Source organism: Heliangelus exortis, chromosome 4 (genome assembly GCF_036169615.1).
Source record: "Heliangelus exortis chromosome 4, bHelExo1.hap1, whole genome shotgun sequence".
Classification (NCBI taxonomy): domain Eukaryota; kingdom Metazoa; phylum Chordata; class Aves; order Apodiformes; family Trochilidae; genus Heliangelus; species Heliangelus exortis.
The window spans coordinates 26,600,056-26,626,861 of NC_092425.1; the positions used below are offsets into that span (position 1 = coordinate 26,600,056).

Below are 26,806 nucleotides of genomic sequence, written 5' to 3' on the forward strand. Positions count from 1 at the left end.
TTCAGGAGAACAGTCATGGTAGAAAAAGTCAACATTGTCTGTCAGATATAGGTAAAATACATGCCAGATTTCCTTTAGTAATAGTCTCAGAGAAACAAAGAATGCAAAGAAAACTCATCCATGTATCTGTACGGCTATTTGGACAACTCAGGAGCAGTAAAAGGAGAACTCTTTAACTGTGTGGTCACTATGACATTTTCCTTTGGAAAAATACTCTTCACTGTGCTGTGCTGCTATCACCTCTTGGAAAACAACTTTGCAGTAATTCTCAAAGGATTGGCAGGGTTCAGAGAAGACTCTTTGAGACAAGGCCTGCTGGGAAAAGGAAAACTGCCTCCAGGAAAGTGGATGCTGTAGTACTTTTTTTCCATTAACAGGAAAGGAAGACCAACAGAACTGTGCAGGAGAAGCAAAATAGCTGTCTTCCTTGGAAAGGAAAAGGGAATGCCAGGCATGGTAACCTATCAGCCTGAGGGCAGCTTACGAAGCCACAGATCAGAAGCCAACAAAAGAAGGGAAGAAATCTCAAGAAAACACTGCACAAAAAAGAAGGGTGATAAAGGATTGACAATGTGTCAGAGCAGAGACACTTTTTTTCCCCATCTGAGACATTTCTGATCAGTCACAAGGTAGATCACGAGCTATAGGCAGAGGAATCATTGCTGCCTGTTGGTCTAAGCCTGAGAGAGCAGCCTCAAAAAGCCAAATCCTTTAGCTAGCTCCCTCAGTAAATCAAGAGCTCGGGGCCAAACCTTACATGACTGTACTGATGGATGGCATGGAATTACAAAGACATTTTTACATACTGCTCGCTTCCTCACAGTACAACTGACTCACACAACTGATTCAGGTCACTTGGCTAGCTTCTAGAAAGAGAGTTCAGGTATACTGCACCAGAAAACAAGGATGTAAAGAGAAACTCATGCAGAAGTTTGTTCTAGTTGAGAGAGGCCATCACAAGAAAAACTAGAAGTGAATTTTCTTTCTACTGGACAGGGAAGATTTCTTCTATCAGACTGTGTTCTCTCTATGTAACTCGGATTCATTCCCTTCTCCAGCATTTACTGTCCTACTATTTTGGAAATGTGAAAAGGAGGAGGGAAGCAAAAATTATACCTTCATTGATATTTACCTTTAACAAAAACATAAAAAGAGTTGACAATATTCCCTTTACTTTTGCATATGTATCTGCCTATGTCTCTGACTGTTGCATTTTTGGTGTACCACTCTTTGTCATTGGAACTCCTTGCTTTTGTCGATGGGTCTGAGCTCTGGAAATTCCAGGTCACAGGTCCATCCTTGTCGCATCTCAGCCTTAGTTCCTCCCCTTTATTCACAACCAGTGAGGATTCTTCATGGGGCAGTGAACCACCTGAAAGGAAAAAAAAAGTGCCAGTCAACAATGCCTGTCAACACAAAACTTTTCCTGCAGCAAAGTTGTTATTTATAGTTGTAGGAGCTATTTATTAAAAATACTGATCTGTGCAAAAACCATACAGCCATTCTGCAATTCTACAGCCATCTTTTTGGTTTGTAAAACCTTCAGTACAGAGTTTGTAAAACCTTCAGTATAACCAAGACGGAAACTTGCCTGTAAAAAAAAACATTTGAAATTAGTTTCAGATGAACCAGTTTCTGCAATGGTTTGGATTTTGAATGGGAACAGACCCAAGCTATTTAAAAATTAAATTCAAGAACATATGAGCTTGACTCTACATGGCAGCACTTTTAATCACTCTTTGTCATTTACTCAGTACGTTGCCAAGAACTGAAGTTTACTTGCTCAACAGTTATCTTTTTAAACTGCTCTCTCATGTATTCAGGAGCTACAATCACACTCTCCATCTAGTCCAGTTCAATGAAGGCATGCTTTCCATAATTCTTTCACTGATGTGCTAAATTTATCATTTCTTCCCTCCAAATAGTTTAATGAAAAATATTCTTCAAGCTTCCATCCCAATGCTACCAGATTAGTTTCACTGAAGCACCAATCTCCCAGTCACCACAGTTGCTCTAAATGATCTCTTAGCTTAGTTATGAACATGCTGTAACATTACTTTTTAAAAGATCTCAGAAAATAAAGCTGTGTAAAATCAGCAACTTCAATTCACAGTTCCCAACCACTTCCCAACTTACACTGCATACTTGGAGAAAAAAGCACATTCAGGCTTCTCTGGCTTTACTACTAAGGTAAATCAAGCTAGGGGTTGCTGAGTTACTATACGCGAAAGCCTTAGTGAACCTACAAAATGGAGTTCATAGCTGCAAATGCAGCTTGATTCTTAGTACTGTAGATTTAATAAACATCAGAAGAACATATGCAATATTGTAATGATCTTGCGGGAACAAGTCCTTCTCCTTACAAAGTAGCTCTTTAGTCCTGCAAGTAATCCTTCGCTTACAGTAACTGTGCTGTTACCTAATGACCCTCTCATGTGAAGCATAGTTGTACAAGATTGTACAACATCCATATGTAGTAGCAGAGTCGTGCCACTGAAAATACTACTTGCATGCAAAAATACACTCTGCATCTCTTTTCAGAGGCTGAATCTCTCTGCCCACACAGATAACAACAGACGTTCAAGCAAAACAATTGGATAATTAGTTGGGATGAGGTTATATACTCCAGACTTAATTCACTCATCTCACAGATTTAGTTGCTCTTAAGGTGTTTAGTGGATTAACACCAGGTCAGGTAACTGCTCCTCTTCCTGACAAATCCACTACAGAGTAGGAAGCAAAGGACAGCCAGACCACCTGCAGAGTCTAATTACTTGGGTTTGCAGTCTGGGCTTTAGAGAATGCTCCTGCTCTCTCCCCGTCTCACTCAGATTAAAATTTAGTTATTAGAGCTAAACCCGACAGGCAGTCATCTTTCCGGTGCCACCAGAAATTTTCCACATACAGTCCACTAAGTCTGCACATATGCTTTCATGACTGAATGCATAAACAAACATCCTAGAAATAATAATAGCCAGGAAAAGAAAGAAAAAAGTCTGCTTTTAATTTCATAGAATCATAGAATTTTCAGGGATGGAAGGGACCTTAAAGATCATCTAGTTCCAACACCCCTGCCATAGGCAGGGACACCTCCCACTAGACCAGGTTGCTCCAGGCCCCATCCAACCTGGCCTTGAACACTTCCAGGGAGGGGGGAGCCACAAATTCCTTGGGCGACCTGTGCTGGTGTCTCTCCACCCTCACAAGAGAGAATTTTTTCCTAATGTCTAACCTAAATCTCCCCTCTTCAAGTTTCAAACCCTTTCAAGTCCACTATCTCAGCATGCAGGTGCAATACAGCAGCTCAGACAAGGACAGTGAAAGTCCAAGGTTTCAGGAACACAGGTCACATCCAGCAGTGGCTTGGCAGGCAGGAGAAAAGGAAAAACACTTTGCCCTGGACATTCTTTGCCAGACAGCAGGGTAGAGACAAAAAGACCTCTGATTTGCAAACCCTCAGATAACAGCCAGCAACTTTTGACATCTGCGAAGGCAAAGAGCAAAGGCCTCTGAGAAGGTCTCATGAAAGACCGGAATGGTCTTTCATGGGAATGTCTTTGTAAGACTCCTCTGCTACTTCCCACAGACCATAGTGTGCTTCAAGTGGCAAATTACATGAACTACATAAAATAGAAGTGCTCACTATCACTAGATCTTCAGATGAGTCAGAGGAGGGTGGGAAAGGAGAAGAGCAGGACATTCTTCACTGCCAAGTTCTCAGACTGGGCCGTGCTAGGGAAGGTGCACGTTGTGGCCAGGCTGGGTTGGCTCCCAGTGCCCAGCTCCTGCCCCACCACCGAGGAGCCTGGCATTGGACATGTCATACAGCCTGTGCCATGGAGCAAACACCAACCTGTCCCCTCATCACACCACGGGGAAGCTCTCCTTCACCAACACCAGGGGTGATGCTGGTGGCAGTCTGCTCTCAGCTCCCAACACCTGGCAGGGTGGGGGGAAGCAGGCAGCCTGGGTGCACATCTGACCTCCCCCTCCTCCTGCTGCAGTCCCAGCCCCGAGGCCAGCACAGCACTCCTGATACGGGGGCACAAAGCCTGCCAATGCCTACCTGACACTCTCAAGAATGAAAACCCTACGGGTACACCTCGTTTGTGTGAACAGAAATGAGTCCGTGGCCAGCAGAGGCTCCTGACACACAGGACTCAGGGGGATGCTCCCCACAGACCTTACTGCAGCCTCCGCACCCCTCACAGACCAAAGCTCTGATGTGCTCTCCCTGCAGCCCCAGAGACACCTGCAGAACAAACTCATTTCCCTGCCCTTGAGGAAACACCAAGCCAGTCCACCTTGTGGAGCTGCTCCCTCCACCTCTCTCTGGGGTATTTCTACAGTGGATTAACCACACACAGGGGGACCCTAGGCTCCAAAATGCCCAGACAAAACCAGCCTGTACTGTACTGCACAGACAGACATCGGGCTTCTCCTCCTTCCCAAACCCTCTTAACCACCCAACCCTAGGGCACAGGGGCACGTGAAAGTCAAATGTAGGGGGCATCATCAACAGGTTTGTGGAGGAAAGGAACACACCGGAGGCAGCAGTGCATAGATTTAATGTCATAACTGACCCACAAAATGCGTGTGGATCTCTTAAACCACACACTGTGATGTGTACAAATTCTGAGGGGTGCTGCAGCAACAAACCCAACTTTTCCCAAAGGCTGTCCCTGTAGTCCTACAAATAACCATTGCCACACACCCCTCTGATGCACAGTACTGCACAGTTGGACTGATGTATAGTGTTGAGTTTTGGGCCCCTCACTACAAGGACAACAAAGCTAGTGAAGCATCTGGAACACAAGTCTTACGACAAACAGCTGAGGGAACTGGGATTGTTCAGCCTGGAAAAATGAGGCTAAAGGGGAGAACTCACTCTCTACAATTACCTGAAAGGAAGTTGCAGTGAGGTGATGTCGGTCTCTTCTCCCATGTAACAAGCAATGGGACAAGAGGAAAGGCATCAAGTTTTGCCAGGGGAGGTCTAGTTTGGATATTAGGAAAAATTTCTTTACTGGAAGGGGTGTCAGGCACTGGAACAGGCTGCTTACAGAAGTGGTCAAGTCACTGCCCCTGGAGGTATTTAAAAAACACATAGATGTGGTGTTCAGGGACATCATGTAGTGGTGGGCTTGGCAATACTAGGTTAATAGGATCCTCAGGGTCTTTTCCAATGTGAACGAGTCTATGACTGTATGATAGCCATGCCTGAGCAGGGGGGAACATTTCTCAAAAAACAGAAAACATACTGTGCATCTCTTTCCAAAGGCTGAATTTCTCTGCCCACACAGATAACAACAGACGTTCAAGCAAAACACTTGGATAATTAGTTGGGATGAGGTTATATACTCCAGACTTAATTCACTCATCTCATAGATTCAGTTGCTCTTAAGATATTTAGTGGATTAAGACCATCTCAGGTAACTGCTCCTCTTCCTGACAAATCCACTACAAAGTAGGAAGCAAAGGACAGCCAGACCACCTGCAGGGTCTAATTACTTGGTTTGCAGTCTGGGTTTTGGAGAATGCTCTCGCTCTCTCTCCCCATCTCACTCGGATTAAAATTTATTTATCAGTGCTAAACCCAAGAGACAGTCCAACAGAGCCTGTTTTTCCAGCACTACCAGAAATTTTCCACAGAAGGTCCATAATCCTCACATAAACTCACATGACTGAACATATAAACAAGCATTTTAGAAATTATAATTGCCATAAATATTAAAAAATATATAATTTTCTATTTTCATGCAACATTTGTTACTTTTACCTACTCTCTAGTCCCCTTCAAGTCAGGAGTTCAAAATTTTGCAACGCTTACTCTCAGGACTATCTAGCAAGCTGCTGGAAAGTATTTAAAGGTGGTAAACCACATAGCAGACTATGACTCCATCCAGAGGCACATAGAATATCTTACGTACTGGAGCTGGGGAAAGAAAGGCAAAGAGGGAACAAGCACACTGTGGCACTTCACAACAAAAGCCATGATATTCCAGTTGAAACCATCACTCATATTTCAAGACAATCTTTCTGTGGTTCCTTTTACGTAGCCTACAGATTCTCAGGAAAATAATTTTCAAATTAAATTTATGCCTCACACAAAGGATCCCTACAAGGGATTGTAAAGGCTTTTTGTTGCCTTCTGAAAATAATGTATCTTTAAGAAAAGCACAGCAATGCATGGGTAACAGCTTGGAGGAAATGCCAGGACTATCAAATGCACTTGATACTATGCATCTAAATATCTCCTGTCTTTAAAGAATAATTAAAACAGTGCTTACAAAGATGAGCATGACTTTGTGTCTTCTCTTTTGAGGAATAATTAAGTAACAGAAATCTGAGAGTTTAACCAAAAACTTGTAATCGGGTGTGCTAATCCCTATAGCACCCATCCATCTGGTATTTCCTGATCTGCCCTCAGACTGCTAATGCCTCATATCCGAGACTGCTCCATTTGTACCACACCTCAAGCATGATGGGGCTCTTCCAGGCCCACTGTTGCTCTTGTGCATCCAGTAACATCAGTCATAAGCATGTAACCCTAACCATGACACCAATACCAATAATTTGGGAATCAGTTGTGTTCAGGCAGGATATAGGGCAGGGGTGGTATGAGACCACCACCAAACCCCATGGGATGTAGTATCTGCTGTTCTCTCCCAGGATTCCATGTTCAGGCAGGACCATGACTTTGGTACCAGTCACCAGCAGGATTATAAACCCTCTGAGCTGCAGGATGGAGGGACCCATTGTTATGTCTTTACTGAGGGTTTACAGGTGTGGGTGTGCATCTTTATTCTGTTATCTGGCAGATAACAGAATCACACCTGGCATTCCCCCACTGTCTCTTCTACCTCCCTGCACATTGGAAAAGGAGGTGGGCCGGTACTTCAGTATTCAGCTGAGTGTTCCCACCTGAGTGAAGCCCACCTGACCACAGGTACCCCACAGGACAAGAGAAAGAATGGAGACCAACGCTCTCCCCTCTGCCTCCTGAAGACTAGTGGGGTCAGATTATTCCACTGTTGGTCACAGATTGTGGATCCCACTGCGAAACATCCAACACTCTCCATACACTGCATAGCAAACTACCACACTAGGGTTCTAGATGAGCTTCCAGAGTTGTCCTCAAGGACAACTAAGAGGTAGTTATTATATGTTAACAAAATAATGGCAAATATTTAATAATTCAAAGAAGTGACATTAAATGAATTGCAAAGCTTGGAGTTTGATAGTCCATTTTTGGATGTTCTAACTATGTGTCCCACAGCTGAAAGCAGTCACTTCCACTACCCTGGTTCCTTATAACAAATTTGAGTTAAGAACTACAATGCTGGGATCACTTGTGAACAACACTGTATCTGAAAAAAAGAAGCAGAATATATTAATATATGACAAGCAGCTTCCTAAACCCTAAAAATGAAGGGAGAGGGAGGAAAGAGGGGGAGTGCAGCAGTTGTGACTTCTGCATACAGAAGGAACATCTGGAAAAGCAGGATGGTGGAATTAGAAAACAAAACAGCTCTAGATAATACTGATAGGAAATGCAGGTCAAATTGCAGGGATATGATTAAGGACAGCAGAATGTTCTTGTAACAATTAAGGGATGTGCAAACAAAAAAAAAACTTTGGCTAAGAAGTGCACCATCCTGGGGGAAAAAATGGTTTATGCTGGAGATTTTCAGCCTCAGCCACAACACTGCTGAAGCGCAGAAAAACACATCAGGTACAAGTCCACATCACACCACAACTGGAGACCATCTCCAGCTGCCAAGCAAACAAAAGATGTGGCACTGCCATGGAATGAGTCAAGTGCTGTGGATGTTATTCTCAGCTCTGCCACAGATTTCCTGCATAACCTTAAATCCAACAGGTTAGTCCCTCTGTGCCCATTTCCTCTCTCAACTCTTATCTAAACATTAAAAGGAAGATGTTTGTGGCTGCTCTATAATGCAGCAGATTGCTTTAAGAGAAAACAAAACAGAACAAAACAAAACAAAGCAAAACATCCCTGAGCCTTATCCCATCCCCTTCCATGTCAAACTTGCCCAACATCTCCCAGAAGAAGGGCACAGTGCATCTGCACAGTAGTCACAACCTGCTCACACCCAGTACCAGCCTGTCTGCCAAGCTCAAGGTCCATTGTTACCCAACAAGAGCAAATCCCTCTCCCAGACTCTCCCAGGGCTGGGAGCATTTTAAGGGCACTGCAGGCCCTTTTGAGCATCTGCCTCTTCCCCTCCTCCTCCTCCCTGTAAACTCTACAAACACTGCATAACGAAAACAATGACCTGACCATGACCTGATCAGGACCACGATTTCTAAACTGGTTGATGTTCAAATGCACTGAGCAGCTAAGCTTCAAGGGACAAAATGTCCGCAACTTTTGTGTGAGATTGTGGTGACTGGATACAATTACAGAGACTTTCTTCTTAGTGCCTGTTCATTCTGGGCACTGGGTTGATTCCAAGGGCTATCACACAGACCTCACTCACCGCAATTTTCAGTTTCTCATCTACAGCAACATAAGAGAGCAGAAACAAGAGATATGCTTTATCAGTTAAAAGTAGTGGCACTGCTGTAGATGCAATGGTCTGGGGATATCAGCAAGACGTGGCTTGTAGGGAGGTAATATCCTCTTTCAGCATACCCAGCACTGCTGGAAAAATGAACATGTTTTCAGATACATGTTTCCTGCAGGTCTGAAAGAAAAGCAGAAGCAAAAACGTCTTTTTTACAAAAGTGCAGAAGTCCTAGCCCGAAGCCTGCCCAGTTTGCTTTACAATATTAGCTGGTCTAGCTGAAGAGCACTGCCTTCCCAACTCTGATTTTTATTTTTTAAAGTCACTATAATACTTGACATATACTATGATGGAGATTCATTTAAGACCTTTTTCAATTATATTTTCTTTGTCCTGCTGCTTCATGCCCCAAGTAAACAGTGTCAAACTCACACATTAATCATACTGAAACAGCTTTAATTTACTCTGATTTATAAAATTTCACAGATTTTTCAAAGGAGAGATGCTATCATATGCTTACTTGTTGTGTTCCACTTCACTAAACAGACACTCTCCCTTATGCTAGATGAAAAGTTTAGCAATGGCAAATGTCAATTTTAAATGATCTGATCTGAAAGCTACATCAGATCCCATTTCAGCTAGGCTTGGGGGAAAAGAAGGCTAGCAGTATATCTTCTTTGCAAAAAGAAACCCTCCAACACCAACACCTGTGCTAGTGTCTTCCTCAAAGACATAGACCAAAAAAAGACCAAAGACATGACTGATCCCTGCAAGCATCACAGACTTGATATGTATGAATGTCACAGATCCTTACAGATAGAAATGCTGACTGGCTCCTCTGCCCCAACTGCATCTTGGAGACTGAAAAATAACTGTCACCAGGAATGTATTGCAGGCTGGAGACTGATTAGACTTCCCTGCAGAACTAAGTGGTTTGCTCCTAACCCATCTACCAGAGTCAGTGATATCTGCTGACCAACAGACTCTACATCACCATGTGTTTCCCAAGCAGAAATCCAGAACTCCTGTGCTTGGGCTTGCTCTGAAGTTTTGGATCCTCAGAGGCTGCAAGTTACTAAACAGAAAACCAGGGGAGAGGATTAGCGGGGTCTTTGACATTTACCCAGCTGCATGACAGCAACCACTGTCTTCCCACCCAGCCCTCCCCCTCCCCATAGACCCTTCACCCTGAGGGGGCAGGGGGAAGGGTGCTGGGGAGGGCAGAAGGCAGGAGCTTGCCAGCCCAGCACTCAAAGGCACAGATGAACCCACTCCATCTGCAGGCAGCTTAAAGGAGAAAAGGAGATCTCTCAACACAAAGAGCAAGTGTGAAGCCAGCGAGCCAACTCCCACCCATGGCAAAACCCAAGAGAGGAAGTGGAAAGAGGCTGAAACAAAGGCTGTCTTTATCATCATCATCAGTGAGGGGCACCACAGAGGCAGCTGGACCTTGGCTGTGGCTGTGAGACACCTCACCTTTGCACTGACACCCCAGGGGAGGCCTTTGGGATTGCTCCTACATGGATCTGCCTCACCAAACAGCTCACATCCTGGGAGGGCACTCCACAGGACAAGCAAAAGGCACTTGGTGGTTCCCCCTTGCAGAGAAGATAGCTCAGACCCATCTACACCTGAAGAGAGGTTATGCACCCCTCTGAATGAGGTGTGGTTAATCAGAAACAGCCAGCATCAGAGACAGGTGGCAAATCCAGCCAGCTCTCTAGCCCCCACACACCCCACTCTCCAAGAGAGACATTCACAGGATTTTGAGGCAGGACAAGCATGAGCATCTGGGCTGATCCTCTGCTGGTGGGTGGAAGCCAGCAGATCCCCCTGTAGCAGGTCCTGTCGCAGCAATTAGCAACGTAGCTAATCGTACTTGGCTTCCTTATTTCAGAAGCAGGTTTAGCAGAGCAGATGCTGCACATGACCTGCAAACAAAACATGTGAGAACCACCCTACACATGCCAGTGCAACCAGCACTCCCTCAAGGCAGGGAGAGGGCTGGGGGAAGCAACTGCACCTCCGTGACACAGAGACCTTTCTTGTCACCCAGCTGCTTTGTTTTCACCTTGCTGGGGTGAGGAAGTGAGCCGGAGTGCTGGGGTGAGCCGTGCCATCAGGCCACTTTTCCTGCCTACCAAGCAGCTTGGTCTTGGCCTCTCTCTTGTTATAGGCAGATACAGAGCTGAGTATAATTCTAGTTTACCAAACACAGTGGTTTCTTTCCACAGTTGGATATGGTACCTTTCTGAATCCTCTCTTTCTGGGAAGTCATTACTTTGGAGCTTTTTGTTGTCTTGGGGTTTGTTTTTTGAAGGAACACCTTAAATTCAGTCACTGATCCTAAAGCTCTATTAGCAACAACCTATTCTAGGTTAATTCATTTATTTTATCACAGGATATTGATGCACTATGGTCTCTTATACCTAAACCTCCCACCACAGAAGGAATCTGCAGGCAATGTGCCAATGAACAAAACCAAACCCAAAGCATGGCTGACTGATCAGGTTTTTTAAAACTAGAATGGTCTGAGCTTAAAACAACTACACGCTAATTCTTATTTAAAGAAAAATACAGGGGACAGATAACTATTTATGCATATAAAACACACATTAAGTTGGATTTGCAAACAAAGAGCAACTGTTTGCCACAAAACTTGGCAAAGTGTTGATATTTATACATTTAGACTGATCCTTACTCCTACTGAATTACTGCCTTCTTCCCTCTAATTTCCAAAATTACTTATTAACCAGCTGTTCCCACAGTTAGTTTTATCAGCTGTTAAACACATAAATAAACAAATTATAAAGTAAGTATGGAGAACGATTAGGAGGCATGAAAAATGGCACTAATGCATAGTATATTCAAATTCATCTGTCATTCATCCAGTCTGTTCTTTTAATGCCTTTTTCATTTCCCTTCTCTTTGCTGACATTTACATTAAAAGGTGCAGAATCTTTCAACTTCCATTTTGAATGAATGTTTCTTGTAATGAGCAACATAGGCTTGAAAGAGTGTTCTAAAATGCAGTGAAAAGGTAGTTTTAATGAAGAGAACTGGAGAACAGTGAATCGTTTAGCAATCTGAATTAATGCCTATTTGGAAGAGGCTCAACTGAGGAAGGAGATGTAAGACTTTTGGCAATGTGCATTCTAATTATTTCAAGTCTTGGCATCAATTTTATCAAATAGTAGCAATTTCATTAAAAGGTGCGCTGGTAATCATCTACATAGGGCCTTCTGAGGGGAAAATATACCAATGATTGCATAATTATGTTATCATTGCTCTTATGATGGACCACATTAAATACCACAAAGAGAAGCATGGCTTTTTACTTTCTCTAGATATTTAGTTCAGTACTTTTTCCTAGAAGATTACAGCAATAAACAAGACTTTCAGATTAATAAACACGGTCACCAAGCTTCACAGAAAAGGCACAGATTTGCATCCATATTACTTTGTATTCTCTTTTCCTTCACTGAAGGAACTGACAGATTCATGAGGAAAATGCTTTTTTTTTTTTTTTTTTTTTTGTAATAAGATAACTGAAGTATTTATACAGCTCTATTACTGAGATACAAGTCTTTGCATCACATGCTATGCATCCACATGGTACACAGATTCATTTGAAAAGCAGGTTTGGGAGCATTTCCCTATTTCTGCATATACATTAATGTTACCTATTCAGTGTAAGATTTCCTTTGTCTAACTAGTGTACAAACTGTGCTGCTAATTGAGATGTTAAAAAAAAATTCTTGTAAAAGCACTGTTTTATAGACAGTATCAAATCTAATAAACACATTTTTAATGTGTTAGTGTTAGAGAAATACCTCTGCACATGCTTTCTGAACACATGGCTACGGACAACTTCCAGAGGATCCATCAGCAGATTCCTCAGAACCTCCCAGGGTGAACAGATCCCACCTCAAGTAATCACGCTAACACCCAGCAAGATACTCACTGATGCTGTCTTTAAAGTATCTTGAAAACAGACACACATAGCCATTTTTCTGACAATCCAGTTTCATTTCCCCAGCCTTCTGACAAGAAGATACAGAACTCAGCCAGTGAACCTAACTTCCTATATCAGCAGAAGTCCCACTAAAACATTTTGCTTGCAAACTGTACTGTATTTACTAGTTTGCTAGTAAAGCACATCATAAATTCATGGCATATCTATAGCTAGCTGCTTATTGAAATGTGGTCCTCCTTCTTTCCCCAGGAGACATACACATGAGGGCACAGTGCTGTGAGCAATGTCTGAGTACCACCTACCTAAGCATTGCTTCTGATGGTATCTGGTTCATGGGAGGAGACCAGAAATGCAGGGTTTACTTCTGCTCCTTCCATTTGACCTCTTTTATTATGCCACATACCTCAAATCCTAGGTATGATGATATTAGCATTACTGCAAAGTCAGCAATTTTATGTATAATACCTGGAAGTCAGACGTGCTATGGAATAGGAAACTTCAACAGCTTCTGTTACAATGAACACTACTGGGAGGAAGCTTTTATTTTGTCGAAGATCACATAATTTCTTTTCAAAGTTAAAAAGTTAAGCTCATCCAGGCATAGAAAGCACTTCCATGACATATAAAATAGCAAACAAAGAGTTAGGCAGCCAAAGAAAAGAAAAGAGTTGGGCAGTCACTGAGCAGCACAAACTGAATGCCTCAGTACCAGGTCCTAGTGCAGAAGAATACCTAAGGCATATGAACAGAACTACTTCAGGTAAAAATACCGTATTAAATTGAAGATTTAATTTGATACAACATTAACAGTGAAAAGCCAGTATTTCCATAATGCCTGTTTTCCTTTCAAAATGTAACAATAGTTAACTGATTCTGAAAATATAACCACATAGTCTAAAATTTACACTTACTCAAATCACTACTAAAAAATTAAAGGCGAAAAAACCTGATTCAAGCCATGCATTTGCTGCCAACTTTTTAAAGATAATCACACAACTGAATTCATGGAAGTCAGTAGCTGAGCACCTCTAGGCAGGTTGTGCTGCAGCCATATAACAGCCTCTGGCATCTGGAGTTTATTAGCAGCTGCAAAGAAAATATTTTCTTTATTTCAGTTCATTCAGTACAACTCAATTAAGCAAGTAGTCCATTCAAAGAGGAGCTACTGATTGGGAATTGAAAAAAAACCCAAATATAAATATTTCTCTCCATTGCCATTCTAATAAAAAAAGAGGATGAGACAGACTAGTTCTAAATTTTTTACAGCAGTGATTAGGAACCACCAGTTTTGACTACACATGGACCTTTCAGACATTAATTATTTCAAAACATTTCTCAATGAGTTATTTCTTCTGAATTGGCTGACTTCTGTGTGGTGCTATTTATCTAACGGAAGAACACTTAAGAATTCTCATTTCCTTCATTGTAATTGATGCAAATCATCAGTAAAAAAATCAATTATCAAGAAATGTCAACACTTTCTGTTTTCATTCTAAAACATACACATGAAAATCAGAATAAGTGTATATATATATATATATAAAACAAGCTACATAATTGCTTAAATACAGACACAGTGATTAATTAAAGTAAGTATAACATTAAGTGCAAAGGCTATATTTAATTAAAACTATCTCAATTGTAATAAAGGAGGTTAAACCTTTCTTTACAAAATGATTAAGTACAAATGCAAAACAGTTAAAATGAGGCTTACTGTTGGCTGAATTAAACCATGATTAAAATCGGATTTACAATGCTTTGAATCAAATTGAGGCACACAGTACACGGGGAGGCAACTATTTTGTTAAACCTGGGAGCACTGCATTTCTTATCTGGAGTCAGACATCAATTTTACACATCATATCTGGAGGAAATGTGAACAAGCTGGAGAAGGCTAAGAAGAAAAAGAGGAGGTGGAGTTATGAAAAATGCACCAAATGAAAATGCTGCAAAAGACTTACCACAGAAAAGAGAAGAAAAGATGTGATATCATTTGTTGATGTTTAAAATGTTATTATAAAGAGGATGGCTATCAGCAGTTCATTATATCCACCAGAGCAGGTAAAAAGAAAAGGACAGAATAAAGGAACCAGCAAGGTATATAAGGTTAGGTATTAGGATAACCTTTTGACCTTTAACAACTAGTTGTGTACTAGGAAAAATGGATGGTAGACTCTGCACAAGTCTTCCTTACAGCAGGATAGGCAAAATTCTACCTGGGAACATCTGCTCCATCTGACCCAAGGGGGACCAGGACGCAGACCAGATGACCTCTGCAGGTCTCCTCCAGCCTTCCTCTTACAATTCTGCAACTTCCCAAGAATTGCAGTGTCTCTAAAGAATCCAGCTGTGGGAGCCAGGTGAATGCGTGAGAAAGTCAGATTTGATTCAGTCAAGAATGAAGTTTCCAGTCCTGAGGGCTACAGACAAAACCTTCAACATGTGACTTCAGCACAGGCATTAACTCCTGAACAAAAAAACAGATTAAGAGAGCCAAATGCAAGTTTTTAATCTCATTATACCCTTCAGCAGGAACCTAGTTAGTTCTGGGTAATGTGAATACCCCAAACACTTGTATTACACAGCTTACTCTCTCCTCCTCTGAAACATGCAGGCTCTGAATGACATGTTATAACCAACAACTTTGGTCTTATTTTTCCAGTGTGGCTTTTGTACAGAACTTTTCTTTTAAAAGCATCCACTCTATGTCATCAGGAGCATGTTCACCCAGTGGAGGAGCACTACTTAGCTTAAGACAAATACTAAGGGGGAAAAAAAGGAGATGAAGGACTAGCCTGGCATTTGCCAGACTTAAAAAAAAAAAGCTTGTAAGAGATTCATCTGTCTGACTTTCAAATTTCCCTGCCATGATTTTCATCTCTTCTTAACTTAAATCAGCCCATGCATCCTATTCATCACTTAGATTTACAACCGTCAGTGCCTACTTGATCAGTGAATTCCTGTCTATATCAGACATTTAATGATTATGTTACATGATTACGGACTCGGCTGTCAGATGACATTTAAAATCATAGACATTTAATGCTGCCAACCCCCACAACAGCAAACCTCCCTGTAGCTGCTAATTTTACTATAGTGATGCCTCTTTTTAGTTACAATTTCAAGGAATGATGCATATAGAGCAGCAAGGAGTTGCACAGCATGGTAGCAACATCAGAAACTTTTACAAGCCTGTAAGAGATAATATAAAGATAATATAATGAAGGCCCTTATGTGACACACAGAAAAAATTGTTGCAACATGAAAGAGATCATTAGAAAATCCATTTAAGGGTATATCTGAAAACCTATGTTTTTAGAATAAATTAATATAATCCCCAACAGTAAATCCTCTGAGAGATTAACATTTACTGTGCTTTCTAATTGGTATACCCTAGAAAACAGGAGTCGCCTTCTCCCATCAAACGCAGATGTTTACAGTCCCCTTATGCTTTTATCACTAAGAGCAGCAATCTTGGCTGCTGGACAAACCATACCCTTCAGTTGCCATTAGGTTTGGCAACCTGCCAGGGAGCCTCCTCACACGCGTAAAATTACGTTCACTACGACTGTTTGCAGGATTAATTGTTAAAGATGTTCATTTCTGAAAAAGTCCTTCTAGTTTCGTAAAAGTCACTGGAAAAGCCAAGCACAATACTTTCACAGCACAACAGAGAAGAATAACAAAGCTCTCTTTTCTGTCAAGTTCTAGCAACTTGCACATGCATTCTCTTCAGATTTTTTATAATAAATGTTAAAAAAATTTAACACACTGGCAACTGTATCACCCCTTTTACTAGATGCTGTTAGCATCAACTCCTCCCTCTCACCTAAGGTTACAGTGAACACCTCAAGTACTGTTAAGGCTGCATCGACTCAAACAGGGGAGCTGAGTTTCTAAGGGACAGGAACAGCTGCAAGCTGCTTCTTTTGCAAGGGAACATTCAGAAGGGCATTTAGAAATTACAAAAAGGCAAAGTTTTAGACTTAAAGTGAGATGATACTTACAGTAAATGCAATGCATTAGGATATTAGACCTCATTTCCTCTAGCTATTCTTTGAACAGCTGAAGGAGACTTAAGGAAATGAGTCAAAATCCTGGAAGATGTTTGTACTAGATGAAAAAGAAAACAACATCTGTAAAATCATGTGTCACACATAGAGCAAGACAATGTGCACTGCTTCATCTCTGCAATGGCATTCATCTTCATGGACAGAGAGAGAAAGCTGAGAAGTGGCTTAACCTTGAGCAATTACTGTCTCTCTTCTACAAAATAAATATGAGATTAGAACGGTTTTCATGTACTGTATATAAACATACATGTTGTTGAAATACTTCAATGCTGCGTGATTCCTGTTTTGTCCAGAATTTGTTATTCCTCACCTTCAGATGACATCAGTTTACTGAAAGTTCAGGCTAGAAAGAAGCTTTCCTTCAAACTGCAAACACGTAATATTTGGTATTTAGTTTGACAGCTCCAGATATGCCTTAAAAATCTTTCAAATAGTTTGAACTAACAACAAATTATAGTTCAGACAGAAATCCAAAGAATATAGATGTATCATTAGAGTCTATCACAACAGACCAGAGAGAGAAAAAAAATACATTTCACTACAAGAAACTCTTACCAACTGGAACATGACTCAGATGTTCTTCCTAAAACCTGCACTAGCTTGTGTTTACATGTGCTAAAGACATATCCTTCCCAATTCCACCTGTGTCCTGGTGCAATATGTCCCTTCTGGAGGTGACTCAGGATCTTTTCATCAATCCAGGCACCTGCAAAGCAGTGTGACTGTTCACACAATCAATGACAGATTTCTAAGGGGTCTGAAGTGAGGTGGAAGGCCCATGGAGAGCCAGTGTAACCCAATGGTACTACAGCTGCACTCATCTGATGATGAGAGGCACTCCCTTGCAAAATGAGCACATGGAAATGCCTCCAGTCTCTATGAATGGTGCTTAAATGGGATGCAAATGGGAGTCTCACTTCTTGCCAAATTTATCACATTCTTTATTATACAGCCTGAAGAAAAATCACTTACGCACTTGCTGGCAGAGGGTTCCCAGTTGTAACGGAAGGAAAAAGAGTTGAGTATTGAGCAATCTTTGACATTTCCATTCAGCTCCTGGCAGTGGCCTTGGGCCACGCTTCTGTGCAGCAGAATCTGCACTGCTGCAGGGGAGGGGGGAAAATGAGAAGGAGAGGGCAGAGATGGAAAGAGGGGTGTAGGGAGGGCAGGATACAGTCAGTTTGCTGGGGTCAAGGCAGCAACTGAGTGACCAGCAATCAGAATCCTCTCAAATTCAATCTTCTTCCTTCAAGTCTCCTCTCTACTGGCTGACAGGTAGCAGGAAGCATTATGAAAACAGACATTCTTCCCTCTGGGCATGGGAAGAGCCTCCTATTATTCTGCAGCTGATTAAAAAAAAATAGGCTATATTGATGGATGCTGAAAAGAACCATGTCCAGTCTTCCATGATCATGGGATGAAGATGCCACAGAGACTCTGACAGAGTACTGGTGTGGGGGACAAGGAGAGCCTCAGGGGCGGACAGGTGAGGCACAGAGGGAAGATCATTCCAGAATGTTGCATAAAATGAGGACCAGTCAATCCTCAAATGGAAGGAAAAGTGGAAGCACGTGTTAGGATGCAAGAAAAACAAGAAGTAGCAAAGGGCTGTGGACAAAGGATATGAATGGTTTACCCTCCAAGAAGCTACATGAAACTGTTTTCTACATCCTCTTTCATGATTTGTAACAAAGGGAAAAAGCTCTTGACTAAAAGCCAAAGAAGGATACTGAATATAATTCTGTATACAGATAAACAACAGGATAAGTCTGAATAGGGACTGTGGGAGATCATCCAGTCCCAGCATCTGCAGTGGGGCAAACCCACAAGTAACCCAGGGTCATGCTAGCTCCAGCACAGCAGATCAGCTCTTCCTGCCTGTCACTTCTAATGTCCCCTGCCAGGACACAAAGCCACCACTCTGATACCTCCTCCAGCATCAGACTAGCCCGGACTATTCCTACAACTGTGTAGTACACAGATGCTGTGGTATGTACCCAAAGACAGTTGTCTTTTTCAACAGCAAAACATTTATACCTACCACACAGTGCATTTTTGTCTGCACAAGTTAGTCTGATGTGCCCCGAGGTGAACTGTCTCCCACACGTATGTGTCTGAACCCAGAACTTGAGGAAGAATCATGAGAGGTTCTCTCCTTGCCTCTCCAGTACTGTGGAGCCTGCATCTCATGACTTTCAGAAGATGCTGCCAGTCTGACCTGTTTCTCAAGCTTTCCTCAAGGACAAACTAACCACATGATAAAGGATTATCCTCAAGTGCAGGCAAGAAATACATGAAGTAAAGAAAGTTGGTGGATATTAATAATTTCAAGTGGTTTTAAAATTTTTTTATTTGAAGGAATAACCCATTGGTAGGAGCATTTCCCATCCCTCTGACCACAACACTAGCATTTTGCAGATGTATGCGAGTATTTCTAAACTGGAAAGTCCAAATCATCAGCTACCACACTTTAGTTCAGATTACCAATAAAAAAAAAGAGAGCAAACCCAAAATGTTACCCTCACAAAAACGTCCATAAATCAGCTACTGTCCCCCTCTCACATCCCAAAATAAAATGCTTGCGATGGAGAAGTGTAAAGTGCCACTACTGATAGCTCCTGGTATTTTAGTTTTATTTGCTCCTAGCAGCACGGGCAGGGATTTGCGGAGCCCTCCCGGGCTGCGCTGGCACGGTGCTCTGCAAGGCTCCTCTCTGCTGGAGGCAGCAGATGTTAGACACCTAGCACGGCGCATCGCTTCCCCTGATCCTCAGCTTGCTCGTAGATAAAGCAGCAAAACAACCTCTCACGTTATCTGCTTTCAGAGTTAAGAGCACGGGGCCAAATTCCCCTGAGTGCAACTCCACACACACGAGCAGCGACCTCCTTGCGGCACCTTCCCCTGTACCCTCCAAATGTGCCTCTTAAGCCTACAAGCAAGCCAGTAAATAAGTAAGTAAATAAATAAATAAATAAGCACGGCAACTCCGAAAGCCATGTGCAAAGTTGCCCAGCACTGCATCCAGATGCTGCATATAAAATCACTAGCCCTCTGCGCTAGGGCTATGAGGTTAGGCAAGGAAACCCCCTTCTATCAAGAAAAGTGGAAGGAAACCTTTCCATTTATACTCGACACACCAAAGTTTTAGCACTGACGGACCTCCCGAAGGCCCGAGCGGCACCGCTTGCCTTCAACGCGGAGGCTGGGCAGCGCCAGAGCAGACCGGTTCCGAACGCCGGTCCCGGGGCGAGCCGCATGCCCGGCCCCTCCGGCCGGCGGGACACCGACCCGCCGGGGCGCACCGGGGCACTGAACCGATCCCCCCCCATCCCCGCGCCCAGGGAAGCTTCACCTCTTCTGGGAAGCGCCGGACACCTGACGGCGGTGGCTCGTTCTCTGCCTATTGTTCCACGAGCACTTAACCGCGGGGACATTTTGTACTGATTACCGGATAGTTTATTGTCAAAACAGCCCGGCCCGGGAAGATGGGGCGGGGGGGGCTCCGCGCCGGTCTCTCTCGCAACCCCTGATAACCGTGCACTGCAAACAAAGGACTTTTTTCTTTCTTCTATTTTTTTTTTTTTTTTTCCCGGCGGGGCGTCCCGCAAAGGTGATGCCGGGGCTTCTGCCGCGACCCCCGGCACGGCGCTGCCCTCGCCGAAGTTTTTCCCCCGCTGCCGCCCGCGCCTGCCCCATCCCCGCCGCCCCGCCGGGCTCCGCGCCCACCCGCGCCCGCGGCTCCCACCTGCGGGGATGAGGCTCAGCAGCAGCACGGCGTGCGCCAGCTCCCAGGCGAGGTACGCGCCCTCCATGCCGCCGCCACCCCCCGAGCCCGGCGCGGCGCGGCTGCCGCTCCCACCGCCCGGCGCGCAGAGATGCCCGAGCCCCCGCGGGAGGGATGCGGAGTACAGCCGGCCCCGCCGCGCCGCCGCCGGCTCCGCCCCCCGCACCCCCCGCCCCGCGCCGCGCTGCGCGGCCTCCCGCGGCACCCTCCGCGCCCCCGCCCCGCCCCTCCGCGGCGGAGATGTGCGCAGGTGAGAAGCTCCTTCCCATCCCCCGCCCCACTGGGTGGCTAGCTTTGTATCGGTGTGGCTTGCCATGAAGACTTCACGTATCCTCCCAAATGAAGTAATTATAAAAAGGAAAAGCCCGGTGGCTAAACGTGCGCACAGTGCTGATGCGGGGGAGAGATCGCCCTCCTCAGGGGGCAGCCGTGCGGGGCATCAGCATGTGCTCCGAAGAGGGGTCAGGGCTGTGGGGCTGGGTAAGCCCAGGAGGCAGCGTGGTCTGGGGCTGGGGTTTGGGGGGTGGGGGGACGAGGCGGCCGAGCTGGGCCCGGGGCCTGGAAGCAGAGGGAGCATCCCTCAAAAGGCAGGTACAAAGCCATTTGTCTCCTTCTAAAATCCTCGCTTGTAACTCCTGGAGGCTGCACAGCAGATTGTCTGTGCGCTGAAGGAAACGCTTGTGCCCTGTCCCGCAGCACTGAGATCTCAAACTGTGCCTGCGCTGTCACCTGCTAAGGGTAAGTAAGAGAAACAGAAGTGAGACTTAGAAGTATGCTCTGTGACAAAAATAAAAAATAAAATAAAAAAAAAATAAAAAGGAAGAATTGAAAGAACTAGCTGGTTTGGTATGGAAAAGAGAAAGCTGACGGAGCTTAAACATAGAGAAGGTTCTTACAAAGGGGATTGTGAGCAGTTGTTTTCAATGTCCCTCAAGGGCGAGATAAAAAGTCATCCATTTAGTTCTCCACAAAAAGAAGAAATAGCTTAGATATTAGGAAAGCACTTGGAAGGAGTAAGGAGAATTTTGTCGACAAATACTTTATGGAGAAGAGGTTGTGGAATCCCACAGAGGGAGTTTTTAAGCATTGATGAGACAATTGTCAAGGAGGGTCTGGGAGCACTTGCTTCTGCAGCTACAGAACTGTGGAGCTGCTCTTCAGGAAAATCTAACACAGACTACTGAAATGTCTGTCATTAGCACTGCTTTGTCAGGCAGTGTTACACACTGTGAGATGACAGAAAGGTATGTAGGTGACTCAGGCAAAGGAGTTGCCCGTGCATTCACCGGCTGTGCTCTGCCCAGGTCCCCACGTAGCAGGCAGGTGAGGGAAGGACACACAGACTGTCAGAAAACCCCTGGCAGCATTCTGGATATACAGGGAGACGTAGGGGACATGTGGCTAAGCCTTCACCCATGGAAAAGCATAAATGTAGACTTCTTGAAACGTGTCGGTACAGATCAGGAAAGTTATTGAAGGTAAATTATGCCTTTTTTTTTCACCTTCATCTTCTTTTCTTTTTCACTCCTGTCAGATTTTTTCCAAGGTTAATAGCAGTGTCCCATATGGTCCAACGTGAGATGAAAGTCTTGTCTTATATGTTTAAAATGGCTCTCTCCATTTCTTTACTCTCTTTCATCTCTGACAGCCAGTTTCTTTTGATGGGTGAATCCTTCCTCTGCTGCAAAGTGGAATATGTTTTTGTTAGCACACCAACAATTTCAAAATCAAACATAATTTTAAAATAATATTTCTCAGGTGCTAGCCTCATCAAATTAATTCTAAAGAGAGGAAAAAATAGCTTAAATACTTAAATTTTTTGTGTACTCCAAATTTTCCAGGTGACTTTTTTGCAGAGGAAAAGAGAATTGGGGTTTATTTATATATAAATGCTGGGAGCATTTATCATTTAATTTCTTAAAGATGCAAAGGCAGCACACAATATTCTACAAGAGGTTTCCACTGCAACATTATCAAGGAACATGTGATGTTGTTGTTGTGACAGGTTTCTCCCTGTTCTTCTTGATTAGTGCTCTTTCAGTTAGTAGCCTGCCCTTATGTCCTGCACATCCCTGATCACATGAAGCCAAACTCCACATGGCTCTGCATCATGTGCCTCATTTTCACGAGCATTAGTTGAATGTTAGACATCTCAAAATAAGAGTGGCAACAGTATTCTCCGTGTACTTGGCCTGGCTATAAATAGCTACAGCAAGTAGGAAACAAAGGTGAATCGGTTTTAACCTCATCTCTTCATTTATTCTTAATAATCATAATGATAAATGCAGTTGCCCCTTCCAACTCTGTCCAATGTATTGCATTGTATGCTGTAAGCTCTCTCATCCATATTCAGTTTGTATTATGTATTCTTCTTATGGAAGAAAAAGAGATTCCCAAGCAGTGGATGATTCTATTTCATCCTTTTTGGTACTGTGGAGGTATGTCAGGACAGGTAATGCCAGCTCTCCTCATCATCTGCTGGAACCAACTTGCAGCAGACTGACATTTGAGGGTGGAGCAGGGAAAGAGAAAGATCCACGGACTTTGGAGAGAATTGATGCAGAATATAAGCCTTGAGAAGTGTATAAAAACCTGTGTTTGGAAATATCACTTCAGTTTGAAATCCTTGAAGTCATTTAACATTTATGGACCAGCTCCTTTGAACAGTCAATTCAAAATATTGCTTTTACTCATCCATGGAACTGCTTACTGAAATAAACACTGAATAGATCGATAATATTGGTGAGATTAAGCTAATGTCATTGAACAACTGGTGCCCTAATTAAGGTCTTATGTTATTTCTCTATTTGAATGAAATTTGGATAGTTTGGAAATGAGCTAGCTTGATGACTTCAAACAGTTTATTTGTCAGGGCTGTGAAAACTTTTTTATTCTAAATCTTTGCAGCATAAATAATCCGTGGGATCTATTTTATCTACAGCACAGCATATCTAATGAGAAGAGGAAAATATCCTTCTGATACAGCCAATCAATGCCAGCTAGAATCCCTCCTGATAAACCTTGTGATAAGGACTTCTCTTCTATAAGGTTATATGTTCCTTTCTCTAAAGTGCAAATTAATAGATCTTAGTCTGGGACATCACTGTTCCATATAAGCTGGCAGCCCCAGCCAGCCAGCTAGCTCCAGAATTAACTCTTCTGTGATTCCTGAAGGCTTTGAGAAATTATGAGAGTTTGAAACATTTATTGATTGACAAATGTTGTAAAAACTATCTAATCATTGGCATAAAAGTTTGTTAAGCTTTTTAAAAGTGGAAAGTGGATAAATTTCTGCCTTGTGCATTCATTTAAAACAACATTTCTGAAGCATGGCTGTCAGGAACATCATATGACCACAGTGCAAAAAAATATCTACTCAGCACTCTGCTATATCTTAACTTTAATCAACAAAACCATAGCTGTTAATTTTCTGAGCCTCTCTTTTAATGATATTTAAAAAAAGGAAAAAAAAACCCAACCAACCAAACAAACAAAACCACCTGAATTTGCCGGTCTAAACTGTTCATACATCAAGGTATAATCCAGCTGGATGTGTTTTCTATAAGTCTTGAGATTTCAGGATGTCCCATTGGCTTTGGTTTTATTAATTTTCAGTATTCTACATACTCACACTGCCATAAAAGGGTAGGTGAGTGTGGAAAACTGGTAGTATTTGATAGGTGTATATCTTAAGACTTCATCTGTTATTGGTAGGATTTTAGTGTCTTCCATGCAGTTTAGCTGAAGAAACTTCCACTATTTTTAGCAGGGATGACACTAAAATTAATGCAGATCAAATGGACACCTTTATCTCATTCCCCACTGCAATATGAGCCTTCAAATTGAATCCATTCAGTCTTACTAAAGTGGGAGGTATCTCTCATTCCCTTTTAATCCAATTTTGTGAAATACTCACTAAATCCCATTGTGCCCATGATCTTAAATAAGCATTGCTATCCTACTTAATTAAAGAGTTTTCCAGCATCGAATGTCAAGAGCCGAGATATAATCGTCATTGAAGCTTGAAATATATGCTGGTTTTAAAGACATCTCATATTATCACATGCATAGCACACTATTGTAAAAACTGTCTTATCAGTATAAGCTTAAGTGGAAAATAAAAGACTCTAATCTTCTTGATAGCATTTTTGTTAGTTTATAGCATGCAATCTTACTAAGAAAAGAGATTTGTCTTTATGAACTGCCAAGAACGATTCTTGCCTTTATCACTTGCTGCTTTATTTGCACAGGGTACTCTTGAGAGCAGCTCCATGCAGCAATTTAGGTCTTTTAAAGTGTTGCTTTGTCTTATTTAATTTTGTTGCAGGGTTTTTTTAAAATGAGTTTAACACATCAAAGTAATCATGGAGAAACAGCTGATGTGGCTTCCTCTAAAATGTTCTCCTTTCCCAGCTTGCTGCTCTTCCCATTCTTCCGTGGCCTTCCCATACATGACAGCTTTGGGCTGCAGACCTGGAGAGCCTTGTCCTCAGCCTCTCTGCCTGTTCCCACAGGATATTAATGCCTTGGTTGCCGAAAACATATCCAGGCTCTGCATCTTGTGACAAGAACTAACGTTGGTTTGCCATTCACAAAGAGTCCTTCTGTGTTCACTCACAGTTCTTTGCCATGTTTGAATCTAAATAAATGTCTAGGAGAGGGGTTTTGTCCAACTTTTGTGTTCTGAATTGATTAAAGCCCCGTGAAATCCAGTTGACTCCATGCTCCTTGGCATTTTTGTTAAATTTTATGAATGAATTTGGGGCTCAAATAAGATGAAAAAGAAAACTAAAGCAAAAGAAACCCTCTTGGTTGAGATTATGCATGTCAAAAGTGTGATGTGGAGAACAGGATGCTTGTCTGAGTTCCCTTGGTAGATAAACTGAAAAGCTTTTTTTTTAATCATATCTTGTTTGTCACATTGCCTCAGTATCTCTCTGTAAACTATTTTAATTTATCATTATTAGATGTGTCAGAAATTGCTTGGATCCTTTTTAGCCATGCAAGATACCTCTGAAGTTCTTCAGGTCCAGTTTTGTTTACGTCTTTGTGTAGTCTGCAAAAAATGTGTCAGTTCCTCTTTACTCAGCTCTAAAACACATTACTAACCTAATTTGTACTTCATGGGTGAGCGGCCTCTCTTGAATCCTTCTGCCAGTGCTTCTCTCACATGTCTGGCCTGAAGCACTCAGCCTGTGTCAGGGGAGCATCATATGAGCCTCCTGCTCTCTCCCGGTCCCATCCGCGATGCCCTCTCTGCCCGTCTCCCTGTATAGAGAGCAAGATGGATTTGTCACAACCCTGCCACCTCATCTGGAACAAGGATATCAGTGTCTGGTCTTAAAACCAACTGTTATTTATTAGAATCAAAGCATTTCAGAGAAGATAGTTCTTAAAATAGTGAACAGGCTGTCCATGTGACCCATTTGCTATTTTTCATAGAATAAACAAGAAGCACGGTCTCCCTGTCTCCTGCTCCACAAAACTTGTCTCAGTTTCTCCTTGGTTTTGTATAATAGCCAGGATGGCCATGGCTAACCAAACTTCTTAGACACTAAAGCACTTCTTTGTTGGCATCTCAGTCTTTGAGCACGTAACTCCCAGCTTTGGTAAAGCCAGGCATTCAGTTTTCTGCAGATGGATGAAGCATCCCCACAGCTGACAGCTTCTCCATTGCCTTGCACATCTGTCCCTGCAACTTTTTGAGTAACCTGTACTAAATTAAAATGCTGTAGATGTTTTTTCCCTTCTGTGTGGGTTAGGTAACCCTTACCACGGCAATGCTGCAATGTCTTAGAGGACCTCAGAGAAGGTATGTACATATTTACACTTTCATTACAATCTATATTCACAGTTCTTGGTAACCAAAAGTCTCTAAGAGATTATTTTCCTATCAGTCGTATTCCATTTTCATACAGCTATCTTGTATTTCCAGAGACCTTGGGGGCTTTTTTTTTTCAACTATGTATATTTGCTAATGCAGTGTATGCTGTAATCTCCAAGCCCCCCTTCATGCCCCTCATCATGCTGATAGACTGGAGGAAAAATATGCACAACACTGGAAGAGTAAAGGGCACTCAAGGATGCCTCTTATTAACAAGGTCATGCCCATCACATTTATCATCCAGTACTCTATTTTTTCACCTGTAGGAATGTTTTTCAGTCCTTATGATCAGCTTTCAAACTGAGATGGTACAGTCATGGATATTTCCATAGGTAGCCTGTTATATATATGTATACATATGTGTGTGTATGTGAATATGTATATATGTATTTATGTATATATTTTATGTATATATACACACCCAAACACATATATATATCTATGGTTAGCAGTGGAACAGGCTCCCCAGGGAAGTAGTTATGGCACCAAGCCTGTCTGAGGTGAAGAAGCGTTTGGATGACACTCTCAAGCACATGGTGTGATTCTGGGGGTTCCCTA

At 42.7% G+C, this 26,806-nt stretch overlaps 1 protein-coding gene across 1 annotated transcript in view; it reads right to left on the minus strand.

The window, feature by feature from the left end:
- KIT (KIT proto-oncogene, receptor tyrosine kinase) overlaps positions 1-20,518 on the minus strand; it is a 57,873-nt gene extending 37,355 nt beyond the window's left edge. The window contains exons 1-2 of the mRNA XM_071743520.1: positions 20,326-20,518; positions 1,133-1,372 (exon numbers count right to left, since the gene is read on the minus strand). Of these exons, the coding sequence (XP_071599621.1) occupies positions 1,133-1,372; positions 20,326-20,392 (307 nt within the window). The 5' untranslated portion in view covers positions 20,393-20,518. The remainder of the gene's footprint in view (positions 1-1,132; positions 1,373-20,325) is intronic.
- Positions 20,519-26,806: the final 6,288 nt, after the last annotated feature.